General features: G+C 42.0%; 1 protein-coding gene across 3 annotated transcripts in view; it reads right to left on the bottom strand.

Annotated features, from left to right (window-relative positions):
- JMJD1C (jumonji domain containing 1C) overlaps positions 1-27653 on the bottom strand; it is a 103435-nt gene that overhangs the window by 39406 nt on the left and 36376 nt on the right. For 2 of the 3 annotated variants that reach the window (XM_053450506.1, XM_053450507.1), the window contains exon 3: positions 1399-1512. In XM_053450506.1, the coding sequence (XP_053306481.1) occupies positions 1399-1512 (114 nt within the window). Of the gene's footprint in view, positions 1-1398; positions 1513-5292; positions 5741-27653 lie in introns of those variants that run through there. The other variant, XM_053450508.1, reaches the window with a different exon arrangement.

Raw genomic sequence — 27653 nt, 5'->3', positions numbered from 1 at the left:
CGCTCGTGCCAAGGGTGGGGTTAATTTAGAAATGAAGGAAGGATTATAGATGAGACTCCAACAAAAACAGAGTCGGCCAGCTCTCTCACGCAATCGGGAGGTACTGAACATCTAGATTATAAAGCCTTGGGCAGGGGCTCCCTTAATTTCCTCCTCCAAGCTATTTGATTTGTGGGTTTTTTGTTCCATTAGAAACCATTCAATCCAGAATCATCATCGGTATTTAAACTTCTATTATTTTTGGTCTAGTTGTGTATTCCAAAGACATTTTTGAAAAGGACTACCGTTATCCAAGCTTGTGTTTTGAAAGCCGGCCTTTTCTTTGTCAAAACCATTCTCTCTCATGCAGTTGGGGCAAGGTTAGCCGGAAACCTAAATAACACTGTCTGCATATGATGCGCTAATCATGCAATACCTGCTCGTTCCTCCTGCCTGTAATCCAGACTTACAACTACATCCAAAAACACAACTTACTCCATGTGTGCGGGAGGAATGCCCAGTACTGGTGTGCCAGGCCCCCTGCTTAGCGTGTGTGTGTATGTGCGTGTGTGTGTATGTGCGTGTGTGTGTATGTGCGTGTATGTGCATGTGCGTGTATGTGCGTGTGCGTGCATGTGCGTGTGCGTGCATGTGCGTGTGCGTGCATGTGCGTGTGCGTGTATGTGCATGTGCGTGTATGTGCATGCGCGTGTATGTGCATGCATGTGCGTGCTCTAGTTTATGTTAGATAATGCATGCATTTGTATGCATGACTAGGGTGTTAGCATTTATGCATGTATAATGTTACGTGTGTTAGTGTATGGAATGAGTGTGAGTCTATGTCAGCATACAGTGTACATGTGTTAGTGTATAGTGTTAGCATGTGTGACTGCAAGGTGTTTGGTGATTGTAAGCATATGGTTACATAGGCTGAAAAAAAGGAATGTGTCCATCAAGTTCAGCCTTTCCCACATCTTTTAATTGCAGTTGATCCAAAATATGATGTTAGCATGTGTTAAAGCAGAGCATGCAAAAGTGTATGCTAGTTACAACTTATTTGGTAATGCAATATTCTATTAACTTGAATGTAGTAATAATTGAATGTATTAATACGGTATATCAGCTTATTAAATTGATTGTTTTCACTAATTTATCAATTCTTTATTACATGGGTTAATATATATTTGCAAAATACTGAAAGTATTGGTCAACACCGAGCAAAAGTTGGGTATACACACTGTGGCATTTACAGGGACACAAAAACTTAAATACGTCTGCAAGAAAAGGGCACTAAAATAATCTAAAATGTAGGCCCTTGAACAAGGTCTCAGGCAAAAGACTTTAATGGAAGCACAACAAACCAAACAGTTATTAATATAACCTTCATGAGCAGTCGGCAGGCCAGCGCTTTTTGCTTACCTGATAGGGCTGAAAGGCACTATCTTCAGTTGCGAACTCCAAGTGTTTCTCCACCAAAAATTCTATTGCCGTGATGGAATTATACGCTCCCTTTCCAACCAGGGCCTTGAAAGCCTGAAGAAGAGAAAAACAAAATCTGATGAGATGTCTAGAACAGGCTGGATTCCAGATATTAATAGAAGGTCATGAGATGAAACCAACAAACAAGCAACATGCGCAGTAATGGCATAGTGAAGATCATACAGAAAATACAAAGGCTACGGAGAAGCCCGGGCTTTATCCGCTGAAATAATGATACGGCGGTCAAAAAAAAAGACTGAGATAACCAAAACTATTCCCATGCAACAATCTTGCGTTACCGGTTACTTTAACAGTAAGCAGTGTATAATATTAAAGGCTGTCTACTAGAAACCATTATCTGGGAACATTCCTTACCATTTAAAGAGCCCTATAATAAGCCGACACATCCTTCAGTTCAGAATTTTAACTAGTTATCTAGTTGACAGATAATGGCATTGTGATAGGGGCGTATAAGTGAATCTGGTTCGTTATTTCCACAATAGCGGAATAAACCAGTCTGTTGATTGCTTTGGTGATAACTCAAGCCTTAAAACCTTGCACCAGGATCACATCTGTCTTTTCCAAGACTGCCATTGGCTTTTCAATATATAGGGAGAACAAAGTAAAGAACACGGCTGACAATTTGCGTTTAAAACATGGTTTTAGTGACGTCAAATAAAGAAGCCCATCGCAACCAGCTGTATCATTTTGTGAGGTCCATGCTACAAGCTTTTATGTCTCCATAAACTCTGCATATGCACTTGACCCAAAACAATTAATGAACCCCAGGGTCTTTCCAAGAGATAATAAAGGAAAACATATCTCGGGCCATCAATACATTGTTATGAGCGAAGCTGCAGCCTTCTGCCACCGGAAGGTCATAGGGAGCGGTATTTATTCACTAAGCGAGATAACGTCAGGTAAATCACTTTTGTGATAACACTGTTACCGGATGATAACGATCACGTCATGACATGTCAACCATTGCCCTGAGAATAAAGTAATTTACACGCCGTTTCATCAGCAAAGATATTGCAAGATTCACTCAACCATTTGGTTAACCATGTAGCAACATTAAATGGAAAACACCATTACAACCTCATATGTTCTTCGTAAGGCATTCACACGTATGCTACGGTTTCAGATCCATAAATATTTGGGTATTCTTAATATTGGCCACCAGCCAAAGGCATGTACAAGTCAGATAATCATATAATGAGCAAAATAAACTAATGGCTGTCCACGAGGGCAACAAAACAAAGCAGTAAATACTAATACATCTAAGCAACAGTCTAAGACTCTTCTGTTATTCTGTGGAGTCTTGAAATAAGGGACAATTTTTGTCAACTTTGTTTCTACTTCTAAAATAAAACCTGCCATTAACACCAGTTACTAATGAAAATTTAGGATAGAAAAATAAAAGGCAAAGGACATCTTCCCTATTGTATGCGTGATATGGCAACACAAGCGTTTAATGCATGAAACTGCATTTCCCTCAAGCTAGGTTGCCAGAGATAAGACACAAATCTGGGCTAACTGCTTAATGATTAACTAGGACCTGTGATAGTAAGTGGAGCACAAATGGCCACTAAAAATAACATATATGGAACAGACTTAAAATAAATAAAGCAGGTCAGCAAAAATGGAGAACACACCTGATCGCTCGGTGAGTTTTCCCCACGGTTACGCAATTATTTTGCAAGAACATTGCGCTTCCCAAGAGAACACAGACGATAAGCACTCAATGTTTATATTTATAATGTGGATCTAAGGCTGCATACACAGTGTCAAGGCACCCAGTAGCCCAAGGCGTTTCACGGCATACAAATCGGGCGATGTGTTCTTTAGTTACCGGAGGTGGAAAAACACCACTTCTAAACCATTTTCCTCCTTCCCTGGCTGCTTCTACTAAAATAAGGAAGTGTTATCTGGAAGCATACTTAATTTAAATCCCCGCACGCGCTCTCCGAGTGAAGTAAAGGTGTTGTGGCAGCCGACGTATGTTACTGGAACACCCGCGTTCAGCTAGGATCTACTGCCACTTACACCAGTGTGCTTCCCGGGTTTCAGTAGATATAGCTGGGGGGATACATCGTACACAACGTCTTATGTGGCTAGTTTCCAGCAAGTTCAGCAAACCCTGCTGTCTGGCAGTAACTTGGCACGAGACTACCAAGCTCTGTACACCGATCTATGCTCGATGGCTGAAGAAGAGACCGAAGATGTATGAAAAGCTTGTGCTCTAATGCTTCCCAGTTAGCCAGACCGCCTTGACTCAGCGTGGTTCCAGTATTTATATGGTTCACATGGTTTCCTGTACTTGACATTGTTGACGCTCCAAGTCTAGGCTCTTCTTCTTTATGCGAGAAGACTTACTGGTCCTTCTGACCCCTTCTAGGAAGATCTCTAGCACGACAATTGAGTAAATTGTTCTGTTGTTGGTTGTGTATATAGAGAGGAATCTAACGGCAAAAGCAGTACCAGAATTCAAGGTGGCAAATATTTTTACCTGTCCTATATCCACACACGGCCTCCCCTCAGACAGGTCAAACCCTGACCATTAATCGGTCCTCAATACTTCACACTTTTTCAGCATTTCAGGAAGCTTGAAGGGGTTGTTCTATTTTTTTCCTGCAACATCAGACAAGTATTTTACTTAAATCCACCGCAAAGGGTTGGTGCGTATAATCCTGATAGGATTATAAAAACAGCCGGATGGCTCCTTAGTCACGTTTTCTCAAAAGTAACAAAAACAAGGCAGCGGAGTCCAGGGCTTTCTGCTGTAAAGCTGCCTCTGGATGCTCAGCACCCTACAACGCGACCTGGGAAGCAAATTCACCGAAACTACATCATTCAAGACCGCGTTCTTGTTTTTTTTCCTCCCGTTGCTTCAGAGTATGAAACGAATCGGAATTTGATAGCTTTATCTAGGAATAAGGTCGGTGTTTCGTCACGGGATGTTATCTAACTTTCTAGAACGAGCTTTGACCTGAATGGAGAACTAGAACAGGGGTTTTTATTTACAATGAAATCTGTGTTAAAGCGCTATTTCATGGCGTTAATGTCGGCCGTAGCCGCAAATACCCTCAACCCGCAGGCTCTGTGAAATAGGATGTCGCCGGTGTGCCGGGGCAGATGTGATGCGGTGTTCTTCACAGGTACAAACGGAGCATTTATCACTTTATCCAAATCGCTCTGCCCGGGAGCAGCCACAACCGATTTGTTACTACCCCCTGGGGTAACAATGTCTTTACTGCTGGGGTACATAAGCCAAGAACCATGTATCGCAGCCCTGAAGAGTAGGTGACAGAGCGGCCGTGTGCCGGAGGTGCCAGTCTGAAATCACCCGGATCTCATGGAGGGGAGGGCGGCTATGGCCTGCCACACATAGTAAGAAATGCCAGGCTCTGTATCCTGTTAGGGACCCGAACTGCCCCACATTCCATTCACACGAGTGAAAAATACATCACATTCACTATATTAACCCTTTAGAAGGTGTACACCAAAGGAGCATGCGAAGGGTTAAAGATGATGCAGGAAATGTCTGCAGACTGACATGCGCCCCCCTCCCAAATAAGCAGCAAAACTGCACGGCAGCCACCCGCATTAAATGTCCCGGTAACACGGCATGGCCGGTCTGCACACATGACTGGCAGGACGTGAAAGCCACGGGTAACCGGGCACATGCACCCGAGGTAACGGGAGGGCTGGGGTTCTCAGCCCTGTGCCCGGACATAGGCGGATGCAGCCTGGCACGCACACAGCCCCCCGGCACAGGCTGCCGTTGATCGGTGACCTATATATCTGCATAGTGAGTGAATTACGGATGTCTACCTGTGTTTCTCATTCGGTGGATGGCCGGTAAAGAGATCTGATCGTTAACTTGCAGCCACAGGCCAAGCGATGTCACAGAAGGGAAGAGACTTCCAGACCCGGCGGACGGGTTTGTGGCTTCCAGAGCTTGGCGGCAGATGACGCGGAATTAAAGCCGGGGTGGTGGGCGAAGGCAGAGGAGGCTCAGGGGCTGGGATGCGAGCTCCTGTGCGGCTGATCACAAGTCACCGAGCAAAAGATCTGGGTCATGATAACCGAGACACCCGGGTCCCAGGAGGCCGCTTACATAAGCAGGGGGGGGTCGCTAGAAGCCTCCTTCTGAGCGGCAGGGAGGTGGGGTCCTCCCCGCAGGCATTGCCGGGCTTCCCAGGGAGTCGCAGTGATCAGCGTAGCCGACTAAGGATGGCGGATCTCGGCTTGAGGAGGCGGAGTTGCTGCTGGAGGGGAGGGTAGAGGCTGCACAGGCGCTCCCAGCAGACAGCCAGCTCTGCCGGCTCGGGGGGCGGTGTAACTAATCTGCCGTCACAGGTGCTGATGGAGTCACTTCCAGGCCGGGTCACATTACTCATTACTCATGTGGCCGGCTCGTACACACACACGGGGGGGTGGCGGCTCAGACGAAGGTCACATTATTCCAGCTGCCAGACGCGGCCTCAGACTGACAGCTCCTCGCACAGCCTTTCACTTTCCTCTGGGGGTATTTACCGCTTCATTCCTCCCCAATCATACCGAGGAGCGGGCACCGCACACGGGCTACCGCCGCTTGGATACAAACCGGGGGGTGGAGGGTCTATGTGTAAGCCACACCACGAATCTGATCACAGGCTAAGAGTAAAGGCCATGGCACCGGAACTAGGGGGGTACACCTTACAGTCCCCGCCCCACTTCTTTAATGGGGGTCGCCTATATTACTCAGGTTTAACCCCATAACTGCGGGCACCTATGGAAAATGTATCCCGTACATCTGCATTAACCCTGCAATGAGAGATGCGGAGGTTGTAGACTGCAATTTCACTGTATCAAGTTCAATCAGCAGGGGCTTTTCAACTGGTTGCTATGGTGATAAGACTACTTTTCAAGTGACGCACACAGCATTCCTCATATCATATGTGCGGCAGTACGATCAGCGATGGGAAACATTGTAGATGGAGATCGCTGTGTCGTCCCGTACTTTCAGAAGTGTTAACAGTGTTTGTCATTACGTTGATTATATCATATAAGCAATAATCCACTGAAAACACGAACCATTCCGAGACATCGGATGTTTAGCGAGTATTAATCTCTTGTCTCTGATTAAACACACCATTAAATGATTTCATGGTGGCCGTTTCCGCAAACTGTTTGCAGCGACGCCCATCTCCGTGTGGAAGAGCGAACCCTTCTTATCTCCCTCGCCCACCGCGCATGTATCGGCCTATCAGGCCGAGCGACTATGCTGCAGAACGATAGGCGCCTGTTTATAGTAACTCTGTTTGTTTCACAGATAGGTAAACACCGGCCAGGGAGCAACGGCTATAAAGTATATATAAAATATATACGTCGCAAGTAACCGACACCTAGCACTCCTATCATTCTCAGCCAGCCTTTGTACGTCTGAAAGTCATGGGAATTTTACCTTAGTAAAAGCTCCCCGAGGTACAGCACCTGCCCCATATCAGGCCTAGGATGGCAGACAAATTGCCAGGGAGGGTATGTAATAAGCAATTCTGGTATTAAGAGGTGCCATGCGCAGGCACATTCCATTGGTTGCTATGGTGACTGCCCTACTTTCTGCATTTTATATTATGGTTATATTATCTATGCATAAGCCCGTGTATGTCATTACTGAACGAATATAACCATCCAAGAAGAGGCCGATTGTCTATCAGAACTGTAGTTCTAGATCAGTCAAACATCTTTGGTGGAACATTATGATTCATGTCTGATCGGAATATAATAATAGTAAAAGACTTGTTGGAAGTAATGTAAACTGTAAAGACCTGGCTACACCGTTATACGCTGCGTGCTACCGGGGCCGCAGAACCCAATTCTATGTCTGTGACCCAGATAATGACTGACGGCTCCAAAACAGCAATAATCCAAAACACAGTCCGCGCCCGCGAAAGGCCACCGTGTCCAGTTACAGCCGGTGGTTTTAGATGCTACTGTCCTTTTTTCTTAACCCCGTTTAAACATCGCGGCGTGCTGTGACAGCAAAGGGATTAGTACGTTTGTTGACAAAGGACCAAGTCTATTGTCAGCGGCTTTCATCTACAATGGCTTCTGTCCAAAGCGCTCGTTGCTCGATCTTCATGTACTTATTAGGACTAATGAGAGTGTGCGCACATCACAGAAGAACAGAAGTCTGTTGTTCAAAAAGAAATCATAGTTATTTCCTTTAGTTAATGGATGTAGTTACACGGGTGTGAAAAGATCTCCTGCTAGACCAGCTCAGTGCGTTCCCAAACGCTTTATAATTGTCACTGGGAGAGGCAGACGCTCCGTGGCTATTTATTATGTATGAATAGATTTTTAAGTTAGCCTCTCAGCTGATGGACAGGGCACCGGGACAGGTTACTCTAGTTGAAAGACAATGATTGACAGACATTACATTGGTTAACAGCCCGGCCCTGGACAGAGCCAATGCTGGGGCCCTTGGAAACTGGTATGTTGCTTCTACGTCTTCCCTTTCGCTGCCGTGTGTCAGAGATAACCCAATCGGGTGATTCACACCACAACAAAGCTCAGAAAGTCATTTCAGAAGTATAGAGGTGCCTTACAAGGCTTCCTATTTAAACTGATCATGGCAAATAATTTCAATTAAAAGGGACACCACAGCCATCACATCCACTAATGTACATGTTCCCTTAGGAAAAAACACAGTTTTTGACATTAAAAGATCATTCAGTTCGATTGTGCCTTAAAGCTCACAGCCTTTGTGATGTTTATAATCAGCGACACGAATATACCGAGTCACAATTAGTGAACAAAAACCTCAAATACAATCAAAAGAGCACTGATGGGGTTAAAAACCCTTCACTTCCACTTAACGTATAAATGATGCATTTCCTTTTAGCAAGTAGGATCTGTGTATTTTTGTAATCTTACACAAGAGTAAAACTGTTGGGGAATTTATAATGCTTTGTGTAAAACAGAGCAGCCTTTGTTCCCCGGCACTATCAGTCACTTACAGATTCCAACTGCTCAGTGAGCTGCACTCAGCTAACAGTCTGACCTTCAATTACTATCTTGGCTGGAAGCCTGTGCTTGTTGTGCAAGAAACACTGTGTCCCTTTACCGACAGCAGTGCACTTAAAGCTGAGTTATCGTACACAATAAAAATGGATCCTCATATGGCTCCAAAGCATACGCAAGATGTGAGAGGTGTGCTCTCTAACAGACATTCACCAGCTACTGCAGGTATTTGCCTCTGAACGGCTGTGACACTCAATGAGCAAAAGGTGAATCTCTTACACACAGACACGCACACGCGTACACGCACACGTAAAGATCAGGACACATTTCTAGCTGCCAACATTGTAAAGTGTAAATAAAAACTCAAATGTATGCATCGCCCCAACAGGACCCAGAGTGACGCTGAGCATACATATACCCTATCTGTATCCTATACATTTCTCCATATCAAGATGGCTTCCTACTTATTGGGCCTCTGGGGTCTCGTAACCCATTGAGTGGTTCCTCGTGCAACTTTGTCATCAAGTAGAAGGTAGATGAAGGTGGGACATCCTATTACCAAGTAAGGAGGCAACAGGATTGCCCAACAACAGTCCTCGACTAACGTTCACTTTGACCCGAGATCAGCGCTGGATAGCAAGATATTGACTTTTTGTTGCAAATTGCTTTCCCTTTTTGTTGGAAATTGCTGCTTCCTACTAATAGATTATCACAAGCAAGAAAATCCAAGAACATATTTGCTTTCCCGCAGGTCACTTACAAACCCTCATTGTTCACGTAAAGTTGGCAAGGCCCATCTGAAATGCACTTTGCTAGCATACCAGGGATTAGAAGCCAGGGTGAAGTCCTCCTGTACTGTATAAACAACGTTATTCATAAACCGCAGGAAACATTAGCTGATGGTCACAGAACACACAGCAGGTCGGAAAGATAAGTACCAGAGTTTATGGACTATAATCCAAACTGACACAAAGGTCTGCCTGTAAAGCGATTGCTTGGTTAAATATGTAAAAAGTATTCATGGAAACTACACTAACTTCAGAGCTCACAAATAATCAAATTCAAAAATAAGAACCAGATTATTGGTCAAAGGAGGGATAGCCCATTTTTTATTGCAGCAATGAACTGTACTGAATGTCTCTCCCCTGTAACAATTTGTTACCAATAAAAGATATTTTACCAAGTCAACAAACTGAAAGGACAAACGACAGAACTCATGTCACTAAACCATAGTTCCCATGAACATCTTTTTACAGAAAGGTGGTTCAGGATCATTATTGAAAGGTTGATTTGGTCCAAGATTATTAAATATTTGGGTAAAGTAAACGTATCCCATTGTAGGCAGCCCTTTTTCAGTGGATACAACGGTTTCTTCAGCCATATTTTGCAGCCAGCTCACTTACAGTGAGATGCAATTTAAAAAATATAATTTTGAGGCTGTGAACGGCGCTGGCCACGCACTCCCTATCATGACTTAGCGTTCCCTTTATTTAACAAATCTGCACAACCGTTATAATACAATACGCGTGCTGCCTGGTTTACTGAAACCTCCCCTGTGCCTCCGAGGGTGTGATTAAACAATCACAAGATTCCCCATCATTATCATACATGCAAATAGGTGGCTAGTTCATATGACCTGTTCCTTTTTTACACCACACTGCAAAACCTATGCATCGTCCCACCAAAACCAAAAAACTAATTCCCCAAATTAATTTTGATGTTTTTGTATCTTCTTTAGAGAAAGCAGTGTTCCTGTGTTTCAAAAACAAGAAGTTAGGATAGTTAGCAGAGCGTGCAATCTTTAAAGCCATCAGACAGGCGATCTAATCCAGTAGATTTAATTTCCTTTTGTCCGATTCTTTTCATTTGCCAATATATTGGATTACAGCTTCTATGAGATTTTACACAGTGGATATTCAATAGAAAGGGAAGAGAGACGGGTTGCCAAGCAACAGGATGATGTCATACAAGTTAAGTACATGCTACCAGGTTAATCGAGGACATCCATATTTTTTTTTACTCATTTTGAAAGCCTAATAAACTTATTAAAATGACATTAATATAAACTTGTATAAACTTGTATATATAGAATCTAACATTATGTCTATCCATATACTTTTGTATGAGGAAAAGCAGATACGCTATAAATACACAAGAAAAGGCCCTTCTGTACCCAAAGCCCACTATCGTAAAGCAAGGTTCTTAAACGAAAAGGCTGAATTTAGACACAATAGTGCAGTTGGGTTCAGGGGATTTTAACCTCTCCACCCTAATGCTGGCTGTCTGGGTGTAAATGTGGTCCTCCTTCTTTCATTAATACCATTGGCAATGCCCATCATAAGCACAACCCTGCAGAGGATTCATACACATATATATATATATATATATATATACACACACACATATACACACTATATCTGCTGGTTCAGTCATGGCTAATGGTAAGTCCTGAGTCTGCGAGCCGCCTGCATGATGACCAATGAAGCCTAAAATCATTGCGCAGGCTACTCCAGCACAAGTTGTTAAACAAATGTATATATTGATGTTGCTATATGTTGATAAATGCCCCTTCCCACAGCCATTGTGCACGCAGCAGATGTGGGCTGGGGCTTCGTCTGGTATGTTGCATAGAAATATTTTAATTTTAATCAGACCGATGGATATTGGAATTTTTTCGAACAGCCGAAAAGGCCATGGTGGAAGCGGATCCCCTAGAAAGGTCATTTTTTTCTAGTGAGGTAGCCCTTATGTGTGGCCCCCAACCTCTAATTCTTTTCAGTGGCCCAGCACCTTGTGGGAAACCTTTAGTGACAATTTCCTTTAGTCCTAAAGAGTTTCCCGGGCTCCATACAGAGAGGACTCAGTGGGGGCTGCATGAACGCTGGGATTCAGGATACTGTTTGGGAAGCTGCACAATATTTCATCATCACGAAAGGGGAACGCATGTGATGACATCACCATCAAGTGACTGTCATGGCACAGGTCCCCCCGGACATATCTTTTGTGCTCCTAGATTCCAGCATGGCACCTTGTACCGCTTTTTGTTCCGTTACTGACAGCGACAGACCTTTCACAGCATTAAAACTCTGGCTGTATTATTGCCCTCGAGGGTAAAAGATTGTCACTTCTTTAAATCGTGGCTGCGGGGATTTTGTGCTACGAGAGGGGAATGGACTTTGGGCAGTGATCACTGCCGTGAACGAGTCCACTAAAAAGGCCGTTATCAAAGGTACAAGAATCCTTTCAGGGTTATCTCTGTTTCTTATACAGAGCCCCATTTGAACGGCTGGTATAGATTACTCATTTACTCGCATTTAAAGGTTATCCAAGAATACATTTTGTTTACATTAACTTGACACGTGAAACGATACATTTTCCAATATTGTTTTGATGTTTTTCGTTTCCCCTTCTCAAACTCCTGCCTTTTATTCTCCACTTTGGCGTTATTCACTAATACGTTTCAGTGTGATCTTCTTTTTCATAGCACCAGCTATATTCACACCGTGCTGCCAATATAGCAAGACCGACGACACAGAGTAATGCCCGTTTCATAGAGCTTCTGGGGAATGTGATGATTTAGCACATTCTTTAACAGTTTACACACTACACGTATGCAACTTATCAGCCCCAATAATAGCCATCTTCACCTTCTCCGTGAACATGCGCTTGTTGATTGCAGCTATAACGCAAGGAGTTTGTCTGAGAAGGATTAAAATAAAAAGCTGCATGCCTGAGATATTCTATTTTCGGTATTTGTTGTGGGGATAAACAAGATATTAAACCAGCTGATGTTACCAAGTTATAGGTGGAGCGACTATGAATATAATACATGTTTTCTTATATTCAACTGGATACGCTGCAAAACACACAGAATATTTTGCGTGCAGTAAATCCATAGCTCAAACATAAGAGTTATGCGTTATACATGTTGTGGTTGTATAATGGGTTACTGGTATGCAGATAGTAGCACCTATGAAGGGCTAACAAAGTAAACCAGCGTATATAATAAAGGACTGGAGTTTGACCTCTCTTGTGCAAGGTGTTGTCTTCCATAATCAGAGGCTACTCCAGTTAAAGAGTCAATATCACACGACCCCACCTGCAGCTCGTGTCCTGAATTCCTGCAAGCCTTGGAAAAAAAAAACAACAGTCAAAGAAACCTTATAAGGAAAATCCAATTAATAATAATGACTTCAGGAGAAGCTGCAGCACAATAACCCAGCTGTGAACCAGCTGTTAGAAAAGTTAACCGTTTAAGCACTAGACTAGCTCATTACACGCTCTTGTATTACAACTTTAATTACGGTAATATTGCTCAATGAACTTATGCAACCAAGGTCAGGGTGCATGTAAAACTGGCGCCTCTGGAAGCCATCATTTTTATGGTAGTTCTTATCAACCCAAGGTACAATTAGCAGGACCTGAAATGGGCTGTTTTCAATACCAGGATAGGGCCATCAGCCCATCTATGACACAATAACAATCTGCACGTTACAGAGCATAGTACATGACGCCCTCTTCTATCTTGTAAGACTGTTTGAGCAGAGCCCTCTTTTTCTGCAAGTACAAACTTTTATGCAATAAAGTACTTGTAATGTCCGGTTTATCCTTTGTACAGAGCTGCTGAACATGAGTGCGCTATATAAAGCAATAAATCATCTGTAAGGATTTTCAGAGTGTGTGGGGGTATGTTAAATGGTTAATATCAGGTCACTTGGTTAGATAAAGGGTGGGGGTGGTGAAAGGAAATGTTGTCCTATGTAATGGGTAGGTTGATGAAAAGGAGGGGGTGCTTAGGACACGAATAAGTACATTGCAAGTTCTGCCAAACGTATAATAGTAATATTTTAATCACAAAGTAAATATTCCCAGGCTAATCACACTTATATAAACTACCTGCTGCTTAAGTCTATATACTGACATTAACGTCACACAAATAGCCATAACTTACCTTCCCATCCCCATTTTCCTTACCCCGGTTACAGAGTCTACCTCAATGGAAAGTGGCCAGGCTCGGGCACTCATACGCAAGCCTTTAATAGATTCCTCCTGCAGTGGGGTTGAGGATTAAACCCATCCACCACCAAATACTGTGCATACTAACAACATGTAAACCCGGGGAGACAAGACCAGGGGGCCATACAGCATGAATCACACATTCCACAAAGTATCAGAGAAATAATGGAAAAACAATCACATTATATTGTTCCGATTAATAGTTCCATAAAGTAAAACTTGTGCTCACTTAAACCTGGAATCCTTGTCTTGGGACGTGGTAGAGACAGACACATGGACTCTGAGAAACACAGATTGCTAGGCATGACTATGCCCAATATGGTCCAGCAGCCTGAGCCAGTTTATACACAGCTTTTGGAACAATATGTGGGTGGCAGCGAGTAATCCTACTTGCAAGGAACCCTTCCAAACGTTACTGTGTCAAGTCAGTGTGGGTAGAGTCCTGGCTACCGAGAGAGAAGGAAATAAAATCATGTATGATGGCAGGAAACATTCTTTACAAGCTATGTAGTGTTCTCACTTTCTTGAACACCCAAACCTTAAGAAGGAGCGCTCTTTGGCATGGAAACTAGGTCTGCTGATCGAAAGAAAAAAATCCAGTCTAAAATGTAAAGTGAAGATGAAAGCATGTGATGTAACGTCTATTCAGATCATTAACAACATCTCTACCGAACTCTTGGTAGTTTCATTTGGAGATGGCTGTTTCTAATAAGAATGAAACGAAGGCATTTTCATGATCACAGAAGTTAGGACTATGAATAAACCTCCTCCAATCTTACCCAGCGGTTACTTATTTGCACATCTACACTCAAGTTAAAGCATCAAACGCATGCAGTTTATGAAAATCGACAGGAACATCATGATAAATCATGATGTCCTCAATTTTTGTGTTTTTCAGGGGGGAACTCATGGTTCACCAATTTGTGGTCAGTAACTCTGACAGATGTATATCTGCTTGAACATTAGGTGAACCTGTGAGTAGATCACACTATAAAGGGAATCTAGATCAATTAACTATTACATGACCAGAATACACAAATAAGGCACATTGTCAATAGGCAGGTATTTGAAGCCCCCCGCTTGCCTCCAGTCTATCCATTTCACTGTGAGAAAATCATCTATTAGTTGGCAGTCAGATTGATCCCTGCAGGATATTCGTTCTCTTTTCTGAAATAGAGATCGGTTTTAGTGCCATCTTGTTTGCACTTAGCTGCAGAGTAAAAAAAAAAAAAAAAAAAAAAAAAGAGTGGTTTCGGAGAATGAAAGCCGTTGTCATGGTAACGCTCTTGCACTTGTTTCTCAGGGTGCTTAAGCCTTTTCATTTTCTGAGCTTTCTTCCTATCTGAGCACCTGGCACCGCCATATTTATGAATTAGTATATTTCAGATAATTATTAAATGTTTCCTGAGATACAGGAGGTAACCGATGCCCGAGACATTAGGTATAATAAGCTCCTTAAAGCTGGGGGGGAGAGGGGGCTTTTCAATTTAGAACAGGTTTCTTTTGGAAGAAGACCTTTTGTCATACTGGATACAGGGACATTTACAAATAGTGTTATATGCGAGAAATGTTGGGACACACATCAATGTTAAACATTAAATGATTAAATGAAAACTCCCGTGTACCAGGCAGCCCCACCAACAACGAATACAGAGCAGACTCGTCACATTAGACACTATTAGAGCTGGCCGTTGGCGAGCACAGTGCGCGTGTGCACTGGCCAAGCACGTCATTTGTATTGAAGTGCGTATGACGTCCCTATAAAGCAAACTAACAACCTCTTTAACGCCATGAGACTCAAACGTTTCAGCTGGCTGATTGCACTGTGCGGTATTGTGAAGGGACAGCTCTTCCTGCAAGAATCTTACCTTTTATTTATTTTTATTGTGTTAATTTAGCGAAATGACTTACAACAAATCTGTTCACATTAACTATTTATTATGCAGGGACGACTCAGCCCTTCACATGGTAAAAATTCACCAAGGGTGGCCCTTAATAATGCTTAGCAATCGAATCAATAACATTTGGATAAACTGTGTACCAGTACTTGGTATAGCCACCAGGATCTTTAGAGGGGAATCTATATACAAGTTCTTCATATGCTGCATTATTCTAGCTTTCGTCGCTTACTAGTAAAAACTATTTATCATAGCGTGTTTTTCACATTTCTGTACATACATAGTGCATTCCATAAACAGGCAGCATACTGTACGCCGTACAGGTACATTATTTCATCCGCCCGGAATATATATGTGATCTGTTACTATTTTTTTGCACTGTAACCTAGAAATGCATGCTGTACAAATAGGAGAGGAAAAAAGAAAGTCCGTCTAATGGTATCCAGTCAGGGGGAGTATGCAAAGCAGGGAGTTCAAGGACCATAGAGGCTGATCTATAAGAGAAAGTAGGTTCAGCAGTTAATCAGAGTGAAAAACTAGACGGAGGGGAGGGGGGCCCAGACTGTGTGGGTGAAGCAGGAGAAAGCCCCAGAGACACTGCAATTTATAGAAGCTGAGCTTCACGGAGCACTGCGGAGGAGAGTGTGGTGACATTTTACCCGGTATGACCTGTTTATCACTTGCTTCCATGCTTCAAGCCTCACAGAGCTGCTCAGAACAAAAGCTTGTTTAACCAGCAACGGAAAAAAAATGCTGGGGAGAGCAAAAGACGAGCTGGTGGGCCGAGCACACTAACAGTGTTTACATTACAGCCTCCCACCTGAAGCCGCCAGGTCCGCAGACCTAGCAGCATCATTTCACTATTCATTTGCAAGCGTATCTTATATTTCATGGTATTCGTATACACACATACAATAACAATATGTTGATGTATGTACTTATATTATACATACCAGGGCTGAACCCCCATAAAAAAACCTCTTGCCTAATTATCTTTGTGATTTTCCATTGATCATTGAGGTGCATTCTTCCTCATGGTATGAAGTTGGCTTTCCAAATGCTCCAAAGATTTGCTCATTCATACACATTTATATTCTGTGAATTCCAGACTCTTTTAGTCAACATTATGTGGGGAAAGGAAAACAAAATCTGATCATATACACCCATACAGACATGTACACATTAGGTGACATCCTATCTGCTAATAGCTAGCATTAAAATCATTGACTTGACTCATTGGACCCTTAAGTAACCTTCACAGACTGTTCTGACAGGAGAGCTGCGGTACAATACAATGGCTGCTGACTCTAGCAGATGCACTAGACACATATCCCAATTCCCCTCAGCATGCGGTATTCTCTTTGTACCATTAAATCTGATTCATGAGCAGCACTCTGCCAGAAACCAAAGAGCAGCCAACACAGCAGACAGACTGCATTATCTCCTGCCTGCCCGGCACAGAATACAAAGTAGCGCTAAGGTCGTCACTCCTAGAATTTCCCGTGGAGCGCCTCCTTTATTCTCTGGTAGGATTGTGCACCTTACATTCATACTGAGATTTACGGGGTGACACTACAGAAAATCAGACCAATAATCAGTTTTCATAGCTTACAATGGAATAAACTCGTAATAAAGGAAAAATCAGTGATCCTCCTGGTGTAGGAGAGATTACTACATGCAGTACAATGCAAATCCACATTGATATAGTACTTACATCACACACAAACACGTTCCTAACTGTATATTTAAATGTACACGTGCATAAGTATTATCAGATTAATTATTTCTCCATTAGTACAGTATCCTAAACATCTGTAGATACAGCGCTACAGGGCGGCGTTAGCGTGATAAAACGGTGTGTTTTGCAAAGTCCAAGCGTGGATCTGCTTTGCACACGGCTGTTATAAAACACAAATCTCCTAATTAAAGTGTGATATATGCAGTAAGTGAGAAAGAACGGTTAATGGATGTTTTGAAGGTCCCATTTGCTTTAGTTTTCATTAGATGTACTAACTGAAAGGCTCCTCAATCTAAAAAATGGAACCTCGTGTTCGTAGAGCGCTCGGGATCCATATGAACCTCCTTTGATTTTGTGTCTCACTTGGATTGCTGATTATCTCAATAAACATGCTTTACAACTGTACCGATATCCTCACCCGGGAAAAAAACAGAAGTGAATGCCAGAAAAAATGTAATATTCAGAGAATAACCACTGTCCTACAGAATATCTCACAGATATCACGAGTGGGCAGGAAATTCCTAAAAAAGGCAGAAACTGGTAAAGATAAAGACTTTATAAACAGCGCACAGGACAGGGTACTCCCTCCGGAAAAATAACTGCCAAAACCAATGAAATTAGATAAAATACACAGAATTCTTCGCTGGCCCTTTGAAACACATGCAACCATATCTCAACATTCAGATGTTCTATCTATTTCACATTGAGGTTGGCAAAAAAGCATTCATCATCTGTGCAGGACATATTTTTGGGGGGGTTTTCTGGTAAAGCAGTAATGTTATACAGCTAAGCAGAGCGCTTGTTGTAAAAGCATCAATTTCCACAAGCTGTATGGCTTTAACAAGCCAATGCCGAAACTGAACTCTGAACAAGGGCTCTCTTAACATACTGGGACAATCCCAACATACGGTCACCTGCGCCGTGTTTGTTATGCCAGACCATATGCAATCTCTGTACGGAGTCTTTAACAGGCTCTATTCCAAACACTCACTGTAAGCTTTATAGCACAACGCGCAGGCTGCCTCTGCATGCTGAGATTTGCAGCCCAACATGAGCCAGATGTTATTAAAAGCATATAAAATACAGATTACCAACATGCACACAGCTCTGTTCTTGCTACATGACTTTCATCAGGAAGACACTGCGCACAGCAAGAGAAATCATTTCTATATAAACATGTCAGCGGCCATTACATTTGGAAGGGGTATGCGGAGGAATGAAGCCAGCTCATTATGTTATAGCGAACACAATCTCTAGAGATGGCGCCCTCGATAAACGCTCTGATTCGCAATGCCTTCTTGCTCCTAAGCCAAAGGAGTAGTATGTGCAGGAACGGAGCGGTTGGAATAACCCCGGACTGCGGTAACCGAGTGAAAGGTCACTTCCCAAAAATAAATGAGGGTAAAGAATTAATAATCATTAACCACTATTGTGGTGGCACGCCGAGTGCTACTCTTTGGCTCAGTGGCACATGAGCTCTTTGGTGGGGTATCGTGCCGGCAATGCTAGATCCTGTACTCTTCTAGAGAGTATTTATGCTTCCAGGAAACAGCAGAACGATGTCATTCATCAAGACTGAGAGCCAAACAACCCGCATGAACACATTATGAGTATGCACATGGGTGCTCCCAATGTTTGCCTTTGGACTTTTTTTTTTGCTGACTGACCACAAGCGACCATAACCGGACCACAGAAACCAGGACGGAATCTGGGAGTAAAGTAATATCAGCATACGCTTCACTTTCCAATGTAAGAAAATGATTTAAACTCCACAGTGAAACGGTGATTCATAAAAGGGCTCTCCTTCGCTCCCTTAGAAAACGTCTGGGAAGGCTCGTCATGCAAGATGAGTCACAGTAATCCTTCAATACAGACATAACACACATTTTCATTCTCGTGGCTTTATTTCATGGTCACCTGGCTACAGAAAAGGGAAAATCTACAGCGTGCCAGACACAATGAAGCAAACCTTCCATTCGCTCCCATCCAGAGGTGCCTTTTTCCATTCTGTTATTTCACAATTTTGTTTTCTTAACTACATAATATAAAAAATATAATTGAAGGAAACACCCATGACTGCTTCAACCTTCATTCGGAAAACAGTTTTCATTACTACAACCACTGGGTTATGTTAACTGTGCCTTAATATTTTGTACCATAAATTGATTTTCTGAGGATTCAACATGATTGACAGACTGTGTAGGCCCTCGTAAAACCAAGGAGTGTTTGAAACAGGAATTGCTTCGAGTGACTCGGTTCCATCAATCCGCAGCGATTGGTATTCTCTCTGTACCGTGGGAAACGCAGACGAGACAATCAATAAACGACCGCGGTTCTGCACTTCTGTAAGGATTAACTGTTTACATTTCAACTACGTTATTCCTCACGAGAAATGCAAAAAGTTATATTAGGGTCCTGTGCACTTGTCAAAAAGCAGCACCAGCATCGCAGGCGGCAGCCCCGCTGCTCGGTTCCTGCGGATCCTGTTCAAATGCAGATGCTCATAGATCCAATTATACCGTCAGTGAAGGAACACAAGGACATGCAGTTTCAATGCCGTGCTCAGCTTTCTAATAGCTGCTAATGTTTAACCTCAAAGTTCGATGTATAAAAAGCCATATGTATAAATTTACCGCATTGACTGCAGTATGCTCCCCCAGCACGTGTCAGTGCTCACCCACCCCCACTGAATCGGCATAGGGGGCAGGCAGCCGCAGCACCCGTTGGCATACAGGCCACGGGACACCCTACTCTCATTGATATCCCTTCGATAGGAGCCCAACAATGCGTTACATCCACAACTGTCTCCAACAACTTAAAACAAGTGGGGGGAAAGACTATCCTTGAATAAGTCCGCAGTACTAACATGTTCCCTGCTTACACCAATTCCATGCAAAGTGTCATGCAGATTTTTTTTGATTTGTGTTGGTAAAATAACATTGGAAATGAGCCTAACCTTAAATTACCGGACGTAGAAGGACTTTAATAGGCTAGATATCATTCAAACATGTATATTTTTATTCTCTCTTCACTAGGCCCATCAGGGCGACAGGCTCACTTTAATAAAGCCGGCATGAAGCTAGGAAATATACTGCCGTAAGGCTGTAAATGTGACCATTTACAAGTAAACAGCTGGTAATACGGATGTCTTTTGCTGAGACAGGGCTAACCGGTAACCAAAACTTTTAAAGAAAAGGCAGGGATCTCGTTTCAACAAGCAAGCAAAAAAAAAAAAAAAAAAAAATACTGTTCACACCGCGACTCTCATTGATCTGAATGTGGTGCTCCTATGGCCAACAGCGAGACAGCTACATACACAACCCGATTATTTGGAACCTAACTGTTCATACAACATACAAGGCCCTCCACAGACTCAACAGTCTCGGCTAGAGAGAGTGACTCAGAGAAGGGCAGAATGTCCTCCTTTGGATGTTGGCCTTGTGGCTACAATGACACCACCTCATTACAAAGGACCAGCTGCTACACCCAAAACATTCGCTTGTTATTCCAGCACATGCACAATGGAAATTCCTTCACAGCATCGACCTGCCAAACTGAAATACACGCACTGGCAAGACACAACAGCTATAGATTCATTTTATTCATTCAAATACATTTGGTGCATGTTATTCCGATTGCTGATCCTCACTTATTTTTTATGTAAACGCGCCTTGCACTCGAATTGCTATAGTGTGTTATTTGTTGTTGGTGGCTCGAGTCAAACAAAGCAACTTATCACAGACACTTGTGTACTACATGATTCTGGTATTATTTATAGAACAAATACGTAGTAGGCAGCCAAAAGAAATGTTGCATAGGAAGGAATTGAATGTCTTATTCTCCAAGTGCTGGGTATAAGTGAATTCAACTCACCTGGATGACATGTACAATAATGTGCCATACAGGCACACAATATGTAATTATATATACATATATATACACACACACACACTGCCCGCTTTGGTGTTATGATACGTATGAAATGAGCAGTCATTAATGAGTGGAAATTGCAGAACAGTAATTATGAGTGCGCTTGGCCTAGATTGACAAGTCTAAACAATACTCTAGTTATTCCTGCTTGTAAAAACAATCAGGCGTTTCAGAGAAGAATCCAAAACAACGCTAAATGTGTGTAAGTTTTTCATAGATTATTTTAACCACAACTTTACACCGAGGTTATTTGTAAGAACATCTTAAATTACAGACACACAAACAGACTGCTTGTTTGTAACATGAAAGATTGCATATAAGATTATGTTTATAATACACAAAAAAAAAAAAAGGCTCTGATGCAAAGTTTAAAAAGCATTCTTCCCACCATAGCCGTGTTTTTACCGACTGAACCGCTCCACCGGCTGCTGTGGTGATAAGACCACTTTTTCACATAAAATACAATAAAGAGACTTAAGGTCTAAATGTTGGTGACAGGAGCTGGATTGTTCAACAATGAAGACTGAAAAACTGAGAAAAAGAAAATCACCCAGTGAATTGCCTTTTTATTGGTTTTATAACTGGTTCCAGAAAATCCATTTCGTTAAAAAATTAGCATGTTGTCTAGAGCTGCTTTCTAATTTACAAATCGCCTTTTACAGAGTGCCCAATAAACCCGGGATTTCCTTCTGCATGTGCCATTCCGCCAAGTGCGCGAGCCTGCATGCAATTTCGTACGAGGATGGATCTTTAATGCTGAATTGCAGTCACACATTTTCTAGATCACTCCAATCGAATTCAAAGCAATTAATATATTATGTCATTAATGTGCCTGGTGAAAGCTCTGCATTCGCCCCAGGGGCTCTGGGCATTACTGCTGATTGATAGCCCCCTGGGCTATTCCTGGATTAGGGACAGTAAGGGGAATACTAATCACACAGATCCTGAGATGTGGAATATACCTGTTCACCATGTTATTAAGATTAGGGGTATAGGGGTGTGTGTGTCTGCGTGTGTGTGTCCGCGTGTGTGTCTGCGTGTATGTGTGTGTGTAAACACCATTACATTTGTTTAGTGTATTTTAACATGTTCCGGTAAGCACCTAGCCTCCACTAACAACTTTGGAGTTGCGTTACCTAGATTGTCTACTCAACCAGGCAGTAAATTATTATATACAGTTCTAGATTCTGCCTATTGGAATAATCCTACTCCACCACCCTTACCCCTTTTCCAAACCAATGATCCCCCCCCCCACATGAACTGCCTGTAAAATATAAGAGCTGAAGGAGAAAACACAGGATATTTGTTTAACAGTAGATAACTCCTACAACAGCAAAATACCGTTGTGATGTTCCACAGACTCCCCAACGGTCAGACGCCTTTGTGGTGACAATAGACTATTTTAGGTCATATTAAACTTTGGAATACTATGAGGGAGAAATAGAGACTCAACTCAAGTTTGAGCTACCTGGCAAGTTTATTATTTTGTGCTTTGTGTCAAATTGTTTAAACATTTTTATATGTTTCTAGATGGACACCTGCAATACACAGGACTCTAGAGAGGAAGGAATACCTTGTAACAAATACCTAGCTTCGCATACTCTGCATAGTTGCCTTCTTAGACGAAAGAAACATTAAGTGTATGTTCCGTCCCCAATAGCGATTGTGCTAGATGTCTGGGAACAATCTATTCCTGTTTCCTTCTATTCCTTTTTGTTTTTCGTTCTCCTGGGTCTGTAAACAGGATGAGTGTTTGTAACTTGACAAAATAAAAAACAAGAACAAGCTAAGCCTTAAAGAAATATTTTTTAACTTGCCTTCCAAAAGGTGCAGATATAATTTGAGATGGGAGACATTTATATCTGGGCCTTTGTATCACACCAGTCGTGCTAGTTGGGCAGTTTGGGAGTGAAATACACATTGTTTGGAGAGAGATTAAATAACGACGCAGGGGACTTGGCATCTCACAGCAAATACAGCCTTTGTGCACACATTTTCACATTTTCCTTAGGGTTGTTTATTGCCATTTGTTAGGACTTTCCATTCAAAATTGCCAGGTGCTTGGTGCATGACACAGGGACTGATCGGATGTCCCTGTTTTCAGGACTCCTGTTGAGACATCTATCTCCAGTTTCTATTTGTGATATATTGACCCCCTAAAAGCCAATAATGGCAAATGGTATATGATTTCCCCCTATTACAAAAATGTCCATTAGCCAATGAATGTTATGCAGGATTACTCTTAAAATAGTGTTGGTGAATGTGCTTAAAACTGTATGTAAATAAGTCTATATCTAATTATATCTCACTTTTATTCACTTCTCTTTCATTCCACCAAATACAAAGCATGCACCCTGCTCCTTTACCTATAGCCTGTTGGAATGACCCTCAAGACATTTAAAGCATATCCTTAGGTAGCCGAAGTGTATCTGTTTAAAATAAAGCACCGTGGGTGTGTTTGCGTTAATTGTTGGTTGTCTGGTACTAGTTGTATGTACAGCATTTAAAAACACTTTAAAATGCGCAGGAATAAACATGCAATTTATTTATTGAATACATTACGGGAAGTTGGACGAGGTTTTAGAAATGCTAACTAAATCCTGACACAGGCAGACGGACAGCAGTCTTTGGAGGCCCTTAGATTTAAGGTTTAGGACACCATCTCTTACCTAATCGAAGAATATCATTCAACACAAACAAGTACAACAGATATGACATGTTTGTTAAATAATACTACAGTGACACTACACCATCAGAAATCTAGATCATCCTTGCCTAAGTGTCACTCATTTGTCTTCTAGCAGGGGGTCCCGTAGAACATTGGGGGGTTAAGCTGCCTTTTAAAATGTTTATAAGGTTTTGAGATTCTGGCTAGATTACATTATCACAGTAACTATGGATCCAGTTACGCGATCATTAAAAAGGTTCCATTCTGTATAATATGCAATTAAAAGTAAATGCAAGCAAACAAAACCGGATCATTTGCAATTGTATAATTTATACCTATTAGGGCATTCTAATCAATGATATCAAAGTTGTGAAAGCACTGGGTGACAGATGGTCCATGTAATAATTAACCAAGTGCACAAAGCTAATGGCTCTGCTTGCCACAGCGTTAATCAGTAAGCAAATTGTTTTTCTCTCACGCATCTGGATTCAAAACGATATAAAACGCAGAATTTTAATTGCTTCAGGAAACTCAAGTACTGGGAACTGGCCGCCTACTGTAAATACTTTAAGAATATTAATGTGCATTTGGCTTGGTTCATACCGTGTTGGTTTAGTCGCTAGTTTGGACAAACTTTGATGAACTGAAGGTTGATTAAGCAATCAAAAAACGACCTCTCAACTAGGCACGGTAATGAAATGTATGTAACCAACAGCCTTGTTTTTACAGAAATGCTCCCATGGGTTTCAATATATTTTTGGAGTAGTATGACCGGTCTCATTGACTTGGTGCATAATATTTACCAAATATCACATCTCTAATTCCACTTTTTTTACATAGAAAGCCAGGGCCAGACTGGGGCTGAATGTCAGGTCTGCAGATAAATGATTATGTTATGTGGTGCTGCCAGGTGGCTACGCGTGGCCACACGCCATGCTCTTACACCTGTGTGGCAAGGAAGGTATGTAGAAGGGGCCATCGGGCGCCAGCCCACGGGGCATTGGTCCAGTCTGACCTGCTGAAAGCTCAAGCAGTTAAACACACCGAGTCTCAAACTGCTGTATATCTGAAGGTCTGATTTTCCTCTTAGAGATCTCTATCAAGCCTTTAGTTGAAGGCGATGCCTTTTATTAGGTCAACATGTCTTCCCATCTAAGTAAGAGAGCTCCGAGATCCACATCATTTTCTTTTTTTCTGTTGGCACAATAAAACAAAACATCACCACCCACGATAACGATCTTCGTTAGGGTGATTGTCAATGTAAAAAAGATGAGGAGAAACGAGAGTTGAGTGGTTACTTATCTAGTTATTACTATTTCCATCTTTTTTTAATTGTACTTCTATTTTGCATTTTTTTTTTATTTATATACAGTGTATTTATTCTGGATAGTTACTACATTTATCTAATATAAATATGAACATGACTGTTAATGATATTGATCAAAATTACTATATTATTCTCATTTTAAAATTCTGTAAAAAAAAACCTATTGAAAAGGAATTTATCACCTTCCTAGATATGCTTTTATCTACCCTACATCCCCCTGCAGAATAGGGCTGGGTTCAGCGTAAAATCTCCCTTCCTAGGATCTGGACAGAAAATGTTGACACCAGAGACTTTGCGCAGATGTGCATACAGTCAGGATGTAACAGACGAAGGAAAGGGCACATCTCATTACTGCTTGAACATCAATGAGAAAATGAAGCCAATTATCTTCCATGATATAATATACGGCTGCGGGGCTGCAGGCCATTCTGGGCCTCTGGCTCACTGGGCTTTGGGTACTTACAACACAAAATGCTAATAGGGCAATTATATGTGAAAGAAATCTACAAGTCTTCCAGGATTGCAGTTTTTCAGTACAGAGATAAACTGTTCTGTCATACAAAGCAGCCCAGTCATAAAAGAAACAGTGATTTATTATTCACTTGAGAACATATCGTAGTTTATGAACTGAATAAGACTTTACCCACAAATCCAGCGGCTCTTCCTACAGAAAAAAAGAATGCCCTTGTCTTTAATGACTCCCTCGGTAGCCAAGGCTTCTGCCCTCTTTAGGCACAATGACATAAGCAGCCCTTAATTGTGTTTTGATATGATGGCTTTCCTTTTGCAGTGCATGTTAATAGCCACGCAATACGTGACATATTATAAGAGACACTTTTTCATCACACACAACCTTTCTCTACATCAGAAAAGCAAGTATAGAAAACATACATATATTTCTATTAAATAAATTCCTCCTTTCACTAGTTACATCAGACGAAAAATCTGTATTTGGCCATAAACCAGATACGGTGACCCAATTGTTTTGGAAATCCTGGGTGGTAGAATTGGGGGGGGTCATGGAGTGACCAAGGGTGGAGACTAAGGGTCCTTGTACAATAAATAGTTAGTTTGCGGTGAAATGAAATATTTCATCTCACTGGTTTTAGTTATTTACGTGGGTGAAAGTCAGTAAGCTTTAAATAAATGCATCAAGTTATTGCACCCAGCAGTTATCATATGTTATTGAAGAGTAGTTAGTAATATGCGGATTTTAAAGACGCTACATGCGATCATTGATAAAAGGTCCCTACAACGGGTTCACCTCGTGTTATCACTTCACAGATGGGTGTTACAAATCAGCCATAAAAACAAAGGGGCTGGAAGACAGATTAGTTGAAAGGCTAATGACGATATTCCGTTGGCCCAATCAGAAAAGGGTTGGAGAGACGTCAATAGAAGCAAAGTAAGAAGAACACAAGGAGAACCGTGGTGAATGATTTACTTTGGGGATAAATAGTAAATCAGACTCAGTAACTGAGGTTGCTGTGTGGCAATTACAAGTCAAACATTAAGCTATGTTGGAAGCTGTCCATTATTTCTTACACAGCAGAATATGACAGTTAACTCTTACACTACCTGCTCTGAAACCACAGGCATAGGATTAAAGCCTATGTAATGAGGGCAAAACCAAAGGGCATCCAATCTAATTTTATATGGATTTCAAAATATTCAGTACCAACAACTGGCTTTAAATAGTTTGCTGAAGATTTCCTAATATGCATTAAGAACCACCACCTTGTGAGAAGGGTCAAAGCTCGCCCTGCTTTATATACAGTTTAATCTGGCATTTCATAGGCATCATGAATGCAGAAACCTGTCTCCAGCAGTTGGAGAGATAAGCAAGATTCTCATTTTGTAACATACGTGTCCTGCTGTCGAACGGCTACAGTGATGAACGAGTTAAGCGTGATGGTGTAAAGCCCTGGGTGATCATTAACCACGAATGTCTTGTTGCAGTTGTATACCTTGTCTTTCTGATGACAGGAGAATGGTAAAGGTACCTGTTGTGTTAACACACTTTCTAAGTGCAACACATTCACAAACTGCTTTAACCCTTGGGGGGGTTACAGGTCATTTAGTATTATTGAAGTGATTTTCAATGAGAAGCACATTGCTGCTATACCCCTTTATTGTTATGGATTATCACGACTGGGTTTGGGGTCTCATCTTTTGAATGAGTTACAATGGTATTTCTGATTCAGTAATGTTAGTGTAAAGTACAAACAAGGAGCACAGTAGTTTAGACCCAAACAGCTTCTTTTTCTCGGTTTGGAGAAATCCCAAGCTGGGAATCAGACAAAAACCGTGGGCCGTACATATCCCCGTGACGTGGCGCAGTTTGAGATTTAAGAAACAGTTCTTTGGTGTGGCGACGGCATGCTTCTGGTGTCTGTGTTGAGGTTATTGTGGGTTTGTGCTTTGTGTGTCCTGTGGCAGTACAGAAGATTTCTGGTACGTCTTAACCACTTGGAAGCACACACCAAGCCGGCATACAATGGGAGCAGCAAGCCCGCCGCTTGAAATACCCATTAAAAGAAACATTTAAACCATAGCTGCATACATGGTAGGAATACGAGAAGCAGATCATCTTTAGAGGAATTAAAAGAC

The sequence above is a fragment of the Spea bombifrons genome, chromosome 11, assembly GCF_027358695.1.
Source record: "Spea bombifrons isolate aSpeBom1 chromosome 11, aSpeBom1.2.pri, whole genome shotgun sequence".
Taxonomy (NCBI): domain Eukaryota; kingdom Metazoa; phylum Chordata; class Amphibia; order Anura; family Pelobatidae; genus Spea; species Spea bombifrons.
This window is presented reverse-complemented; position numbering and strand designations above follow the sequence as displayed.